This window comes from Dromaius novaehollandiae, chromosome 21 (genome assembly GCF_036370855.1).
Source record: "Dromaius novaehollandiae isolate bDroNov1 chromosome 21, bDroNov1.hap1, whole genome shotgun sequence".
NCBI classification, from domain to species: Eukaryota; Metazoa; Chordata; class Aves; order Casuariiformes; family Dromaiidae; genus Dromaius; species Dromaius novaehollandiae.
The window spans coordinates 8,749,727-8,757,942 of NC_088118.1; the positions used below are offsets into that span (position 1 = coordinate 8,749,727).

Below are 8,216 nucleotides of genomic sequence, written 5' to 3' on the forward strand. Positions count from 1 at the left end.
CTCGTTTCTTAACCCAAGAAACACGTTTCTCGAAGAAACGCATGCAAATGAATTTCAAATTGAATAAAAAGGTGAACGGGAGAACGGGGAGCTCCTTGGGTTGGTGTTCTCCTCGACAGGGAGACGCTGGGGAAAAAGCGAGGCCGAATGGGAAAAATGGGTAGAAAAAGAGGGGGGGAGAAATCCTAATTTTATTACATACAATGCGCGCGGTTTTATCTCCATCGCAGCTGGGCAAATTATAGATATATCGCTATCTCGGGCTTCTTGTGAAATGATAATTACATAAATATCTCTGGCATAACGCACAAAAAAACCCCTACACATCTGGGATGTGCCTTGCTGGTTGCAACGCCTCGGCCCATACTCGCCCGTCTCCTCCCACCGCGGCACCCTTCCTTTCCCAAAATATCCCATTTTATCATGAAATACTCAAATAATCCTTCTGTTCATGCTTTTCCCAGTTGCCACTCATGCGCAAAAGCTAGCCCTGCGGTGCCAGGGGAAGAAAATCCCTTTTTTTTGGCAAAACCTCCATGAACGGCACCAGGAATGACTGCAAATTGGGGTTTATTATAGCGGGGCCACGCTTTTTGCTGGGTGCCTGCATCGGCGCTGAGTGATTTAACTCCAGCTGCCAAAACCGGCAGCCCAATTTTATTATTTTTTATTTGAATGTTCTTTTTGTTTTTAATAATTCTAGCAAGGAACAAACCGCTGCTGGTTTTTTTTTCCCCGCGGCTGCTTTTAGTGGCCCATGGCCGTTCGCGCGCTTAAGATTTTGCTTCCTCTTTAAACGCGGTGCCAGACCCAGGTTATTACAAAATACTCTTTAATGCTGCTGCAGCCAAAGGATGAGAAAGGAGCATTCATATTTTAGAAGAAAATTCCTTTTCTTGCTCTTTTTTCCTTAATGGAAATAGTGGCTGGACAAAAGGGAAGAGTTTGGGAAGACAGAAATTGGCAGCTTTGCAAAGCATAATACCTCTTTTTCTGTTGTTTTTCCACTTGCAGCTTGCAGGAAAGGGGAACCCCCCTTTTTTTTACAATTTCCCTTGCGAAACCCACAGGAAAAATAACGAAGGTGGAAAAAAAGTGTTGCCAAGGGCATCCGAAATGCCGCCAGCACCCCTGCATTGGCCACCGGTTTGGGGGCCGCCGCGTCAGGCTTTTGCATTGCATTTTTGAATATGTTTTTTTAACTTTTTAACTTTAAAGGAATATATATATATTTTTTTTATTCCCCTCCCTGCAGGAGATGCTGCAGAGCTCGCCCGCGGCGTTGCCGGCTGCCTCCAACCCACCGCCGGGCATCGTGGTGCCGGCGGCCGCCCTGCCGCCGGGCAACCTCGCCATGAGCACCGGAAGCTCGCCGGCCGTGCCAGGTATTTTTGTGAAAGGGGGAAATCCAGAAATTGGGGTTTTTTTTCCTCCGTTTGCCCTCCACGAGCCTCTTTTTCCCGCAGGCGGAGCCCTGTACCAGCCCATGACGATGGTGACGTCGCAGGGCCAGGTCCTCGCCCAAGCCATCGCCCCCGGCGCCCTGCAGATCCCCAACGCCCAGGTAAGACGCCCAAAAAAACCCCTCAAATTTCCCTTTCCCGGTGTTTTTGCAGCTGCAGAGATACCGGTGGCTTCTAAAACAAGCAGGAATTCACTGACACGTTTCCCAGTTTAGGGCAAAAAATTAATTAAAAGAGCACAAACACCTGGGCAGCGCCTGGGCACGGCTGCGCTGGGGCTGCGGGAATTGCGATAATAACCAATTTATCAATAAAGTCAATCCTCAGATGGTCCCAGATTTTTAATTAGCAAGGAAGGCTAATTAACTCCATCTGCAAAGCTCACTTTGGGGGTTATTCCCCACTTTTTTCTCCTGATGCCCGCCAAGCTTTTTTGCATACAGATTGGGCAGAAACAGAGTGATTTATCACTTAAGGCAGTGGCGAATCGGCGAAGGAGCCGTGCCGAACCAGTCCGACGTTTTCGGTTTCGTGCTCAGAGCCGTTTGGGGCCGTTTCACCCCATTTTGGCCGCGGCTCAGGTGTCTATCTCGCCGGCAGGTGAACCTGGATCTCACCTCGCTTCTCGACGGTGAGGACAAGAAGTCCAAGAACAAGCGGGGCGTCCTGCCCAAACACGCCACCAACATCATGCGCTCGTGGCTCTTCCAGCATCTCATGGTGAGGACCGCGGCCAGCATCGCGTTCCCTGATGGAGCGATTTTTGGGCTGATGGGAAAAGGGATGACCAATAGGGCTGTAATTTGTCCCAGTTCGGGGCAAATCCGGGTGGATTTGCTACAAAACCTGATCCCGTGGACACTCCTGGGTTTATCCCAGCCTGTTGACCGGCCCCACAGTGAGAAACTGAAATGCAAAATTGGCCTGTTTTACCATTTTGGTGGTGCGCAGGTGCTTAGCGAGCTGGAGGGTGCGACTGGGCTTGGGTGCAAGGAGCCCCCTGGCCTGGGACGGGGGTGTATAGCTGGGAGTGGGGCAAAAAGCTAAGAAAAAACCCCTTTTCTGCATAATCAGGTTTAAAAAAAAGCTCACATGCTGATTGCATGCACCGAGGCGGCTGTGATGCAATCAGTGCGGCATCGTTGGGTTTGGCGGCACGCTGGGGACCTCACAGGAACCAGCTGGGATTTTTTTTTAAGAGAAACTCCAGCTGGGTTTGCACGGCCGGAAAGCTTTGGCCCCGCTACTTTATTGTGAAACGGCTGGAAAAATAGGTGAAAAAAAAGTAGCGTTCGGTTCAGCTGGAAGCACCAAATCTGGTTGCAGAGAGTTTTGCAAGAGTTTTTTGCAGTTGGCGAAGGAGCCCCTTGACGTGGAGTGTTTTTAGCACTCCAAATCACTAAACTGAGTTTTTCCTTGGAAGAAAAGGTACTTCTATAAGGTCCTTCAGTGAGGAGGACGTGGTGGAGCCTCACTGCCTGGACATGGGCACGCACCAATTTGTAGGGTCTTACTGTTGCCAGAAGACCAAAATTTCAGGTCTCTGTCTTGCCATCTAAAAATGAAAAATAATAGTTCGAAGATTCAGCATGGGGAAGATCATGGCTTGGAGATTGTCCTGAAGACATTCCACGGCTGGTTGGGAACTTCTTGCTATTTCTCATGGAAAATTTTGGATTGACCAAACCCAGGACTGGGGGGTCAGCACGTTGGATGGACATCTCACGATGCTGCCATCCATCTCCCACACCATGCTGGTGGCTTGGAGGGCCCAGTTCCAGGTTTGCCGCTCTAAAAATGGATTTGGAAGATCAGAAGCTGGTTCCTCCCAGGTGCCCCATCATGTGAGATGGGATGGAAAACGAGAAAAAAATTGTTCCTCCACCAGCAGAGACACGGCGTTGGGATGGGCTCCACCCTCCCACTAGTCCTTACTGCCAGCACATGGTTGGGCTTCCCGCTAGGATATCTCCAGCTTAAATTACTCCATGATTTTGCCAGAAACGCTTCCTTAGGCTGAATATTTTCTCGGAGCTCTTTCTTGCAAGAGGGACTAAAAGCCACTTTGCAGATTTGCCTGTGCGCCACTTTGTAGGCAACTTTTGGCTGGTTGGGAGGATGAGTGGCGTTGGCCTGCGGCTCTGGGACACAACACGTGGGGCTGCCTTGAGTGAAATTTGGGGTTCAAAAAGGAGGATTTTAGCACAGTATAGTGTGTGGGTTTTTTTTTTCCCCCAAGTGGAATTAGAAAATGATGGGAAAATTGCTAAGACTAATGAAAAATGTTCCATTACTTCAAGAACAGCGCTAAGGGTGCCAGGGAAATGGTGGGATGCTTGGCCACCGGTCAAGCCTTGTATCTTGCAAGTGGGAAAAAATGCTGGATTTGGGGGGGGGGGGGGTGGAAAACAAAATAACATGCATTTTTTCATTTCCGGAGCTGCCGTTTCTCCCCGTGGGGGTGTAACGTTGCTGCCGTCTCTCTTCTCCCAGCACCCGTACCCGACGGAGGATGAGAAGCGGCAAATCGCGGCCCAAACCAACCTGACGCTCTTGCAAGTCAACAACTGGTGAGTTCTGCGGTGTGCGACGTGCAACCAGGGCCTTTTTTTCTTCTCAGTGTTGGACAGTCATGAGGCCTCCTCTACGTGCCAATACGCCACAAGTCCCTGACTCCCTGTAAGTCTCTTTCGAGAGGGAATGCTTAAAACTTTTGGGTCTGCAAAGTTGCACTGGATACAGCAGAGCATTCCCATGGCCTTGTTCCATAGCCGAAAATTGTGGCCTTAAAAATTGCTTAAGTACAAAACACGGGACAAGTTTTGCAATGTATTTAGCCTCTGTGTAAAGCACTGTGGGATACGAGACCGAGCTCGGGTTTATTTAAGGCGTTAAATTGTTGGCGTTCATTTGCGATGACTCAGTGCCCTCTCCTGGGCATCCCGAGATGTTGCAGCCAGTATTTTCCCGCTGCTATTAATAGCTGGAAAAAATCAGTGCAACGATAGAACAAACCACAAACGAAGCAGGGTTTAAAAAAAAAAAAGGCTTTCTGGGCCATCCAGCCACTTTTGCAAAGAGTTTTGTATTCTGATTTATTAAATTTTTATAACGACTATGATTTATTGGAGTGCTCTTGGCCGTTGCGGCTAACTCCCTCCCCGCTCTCGCCCGGAAAGGTTCATCAACGCCCGGAGACGCATCCTGCAGCCCATGCTTGACGCCAGCAACCCAGACCCAGCCCCGAAAGCCAAGAAAATCAAATCTCAGCACCGGCCCACCCAGCGGTTTTGGCCCAACTCCATCGCCGCTGGGGTCTTGCAGCAGCAGGGTGGCAACTCGGGGACAAATCCTGACGGTAAGGATGGCCTGGGGCACGTACCAGCTTGGGCCACCGCGTGTAAAATTACGACCTGACGTTGCTAATTAAGTGTATCTAGAGCCCTTGATTAAACCCACTGAGAGGGCTGCACGAGAAGGGTCTTCCACTTGGCCGTCACAAGTGCATTGCCAACAGGGCCCTTGTGCATCATCGTCATGGCCCCGGCGCCTGGCACGCTGCTGTCACCTCAGCCTGGGAACATCCCTCTTCTCCTCAGGGATTTTTTCCTCAGGGTTCTCCACAACATTGGGCGTCACCTTGGAGACCTCCTGAGGACCTGGGGAGAGGGGGAAAGAGAGGAGGAGGAGAGGAGAAGATGAAAGAAGATGCGAGAAGAGGGAAGATGAGCAAAGAGGTGAGACGAGACTAGACAAGATGGGAAAAGAGAAGACGAAGAGAAGATGACGAGATGATGATCGAGAGGAGAGAGACTAGAAGATTAGGAGAAGATGAAGAGGATGAAGAGATGAGAGAACATGAAAAGACTGAGATGAAGAGACAATAAAGAGCTGAAAATGAGAGCTGAAGAGATGGAGAGAAAAGACATGATGAAGAGATAAGACGAGACAAAAGACAAGCTGAAGAGAGGATGAGACGATGAAGAGATGAAGAGGTGAGTAGAAAGGAGATGAGAAAGACGAAGGGAGAAGACGAAGAGATGAGAGAAGGTGAGTTGTGAATCTACAAGAGAGACTAGACTAGACGAGAAGAGGAAGAGAAGGTGCAAGGAGAAGATGAAGAGAAGATGGAGGAAGGGAAAAGAGATCAGAAGAGGCTAGACAAAACAAGAGGAGATGAAAAGGAAACCAAGAAGAACAGGAGGAGAACAGAAAAGAAGATAGGGCTTCCCACTTGGAGTCATATAGGCACGGGGGTGGCAAATTTGTTTTTCCCCTTTTTTTATATGAGCAGCAGGGCATTATTTTAATTTCTTGGGTTTTTTTTCACCGCAGGCTCCCTCAGCATGGACAACCTGCAGCCCCTCTCCTCAGCCACGGCCACCATGGCCATGCAGCAGGCCATGCTGGCGGCCCATGACGACTCCCTTGACGGCACCGAGGAGGAGGAGGATGAGGAGGAGGAGGAAGACGAGATGGAGGAGGACGAGGACGAGGACGAGGAGCTGGAGGAAGAGCCTGGCGGCGCCCTCGGCTTGGACCACAGTGACTCGCTGGAGTAGCGAGGCGCCCGCCGCGCCGCGAGGAGGATTCCCGCCCCCCAAAACCGCCGGGAAAGGAGACAAAACGGGGGGGGGCGGAAAAAGGATTTTTAGGAAAAAAAACAAAAAAGCTAATTTCAGCCCCTCGAAAATGCCCCGCGGGGGAACGACGGGAGTGTGCCGGGCTCCGCTCCGACCTGTCGGCTTATTTAAGTGAAGGACACGTTTACAAGGCACATATTGTGGCCATTTTTTTTTCTTTTTTTCCCCTTTTTCCCTTTTTTCGATAAAAAGCACGTCCATCGGGCAAGCTGTTTCCCCCGCGACGGCCGCTCTCGTGTGATGCCGTTCCCACCGCTTTGATTTCCCGGCGCAGAAGGACGGATGCCTCTTTTCGGTGTTTTTCACCCCGAAAATACGTCGGACGGCTGCGCCGATCGCCACTCTCCACGCGTGGGAAAAGCCTGGAGTGCAAACTGGATTTTCCGAGGGTTTAATTGTCCAAAACCTTCTCATCTGGGGACTCGACACGCGACTTGCCAGAAAAGGCCGAATCCCTCCCCGCAATCCTTTAATTTATACGCTAAAAAAAAAAGGGCGAATCTGGGAAAAAAACCCACCCTCGTTAATAAGGGCTGAGATTGGCCGCAGAATTGGGCAAAACCTGCCGTAAGCAAGATTTTCCCACGGCACTTTTGGCTCCAAGTCGGTAAAAATGACAAAAAACCCAGAATTTCACTCAAAACGCAACGGTGACCTGGAGACTCACCCGGGAGGAAGGAAATTAAAGTCACAAAAAATGATGATTTCGCCCCGATACTGCTCCCTCCACCTGCCAGGCAGGACACGGGCAGGAAAACAGTCTTTTTCTCCCCAAAAATGCCCCAGGGGAGCATGCTCTGCAAAAACACCGTTTTTTGGGGGAAGGGGGGGATTTTTAATGCTATCAAAAGGGGAAAATTCGCCTTAAAACGTGGTGCGGGATGGAAGCGGCGCCGGGGGCTCGCTCTGGCACCCCGGGGAGGGGGGGGGAAAATTGCATTTTCTCCTGCAGGCTCACCCCCAAAAAGGTGAGATTTGCCTGATAATAAGGATTTTGCAGCTGGGAGAATCACCATTTTTTCCCTTTGGCCTTTTTTTGGCTCTTGAGGAGTTGAGACATCGCCGCCGCGAGATTAAAAACAGGGGGTGGCGGCGCCGCGACGTGATGCAACGGGCCGAAACGCCTATTTTTCGATACCGATTCTGGCGTGAATGTAATCTGTAATTTCATAAAGAATTCATTGTAATTTAGTATTAATTCATGTCCATTTATTATAAAGTGCTACGAGACGACGTTTCGCCCCTGTATTTTATTGGGAGCTTCTTCCGCTGGGGCCGGCGCAGAGGGAGCAGTGGCGGCCCCGAAAACAGGGAAATCGCCCCCGAAACGCATGGCTCCCCCCACCCCGAGATCCAAGAAATGCAGGTGCTTGCTCAAATCAAGTGAATCTCACCCAAAATGAGCAATGCACTGTGGAAATTAGCGTTTCCAAAAATGAGATCATCTGCCCCCAAAATGAGTGGTCAGCCAAAAATCTGTGATGCTCCCCCAAAATGAGAGATGCAGCCAAAAAATGAGTGATTTTTCTCTCAATTGAGCAAAGCTCCCCCAAAATGAGTGACTCTCCTCCAAAATGAGTGATGCTCCCCCAAAATGAGTGATGTTCCCCCAAAATGTGTGATGCTATCCCCAAAATGAGCAAATCCCAACCAAAAAGAGCAGTGGTCCGCGCAAAGTGAGATGTTCCTCCAAAAATGCATGATTCTCCCCCAAAATGAGGGATGGAGCCCCAAAATGAGCGATTCTCCCCCAAATGTGTGATGCTGTCCCCAAAGTGAGCAAATCCTGCCCAAGGATGAGTGATGCTTCCCCAAAAAGGATGCCCCCCCCCAATGAGTGATGTAGCCCCAAAATTAGCAATTCTCCCCCCAAATGAGCAATATTCCTCCAAAATGAAGGACGGAGCCCCAAAAGGAGTGATTCTCCCCCAAATGAGTGATGTCCCCCCCAAAATGTGATGCTGTCCCCCAAAATGAGCAATTCTTGCCCAAAATGAGCGATGCTCCCCCAAAATGAGCCGTGGACCCATAAAATGAGCGGTGCTCCACTAAAATGAGATATTCCCCCCCCCAAAATGAGCAATGCTCCCCCAAAATGAGTGATGCTACC

The 8,216-nt window shown here is 50.1% G+C and overlaps 1 protein-coding gene across 17 annotated transcripts in view; it reads left to right on the forward strand.

The window, feature by feature from the left end:
• Nucleotides 1-7,339, forward strand: part of PKNOX2 (PBX/knotted 1 homeobox 2) — an 80,633-nt gene extending 73,294 nt beyond the window's left edge. For all 17 annotated transcript variants that reach the window (XM_064524386.1, XM_064524385.1, XM_064524388.1 and 14 more), the window contains 6 exons: nt 1,256-1,385; nt 1,467-1,564; nt 2,064-2,183; nt 3,957-4,033; nt 4,643-4,821; nt 5,799-7,339. In XM_064524386.1, the coding sequence (XP_064380456.1) occupies nt 1,256-1,385; nt 1,467-1,564; nt 2,064-2,183; nt 3,957-4,033; nt 4,643-4,821; nt 5,799-6,025 (831 nt within the window). In that variant the 3' untranslated portion in view covers nt 6,026-7,339. The remainder of the gene's footprint in view (nt 1-1,255; nt 1,386-1,466; nt 1,565-2,063; nt 2,184-3,956; nt 4,034-4,642; nt 4,822-5,798) is intronic.
• The last annotated feature ends 877 nt before the right edge of the window (nt 7,340-8,216 follow it).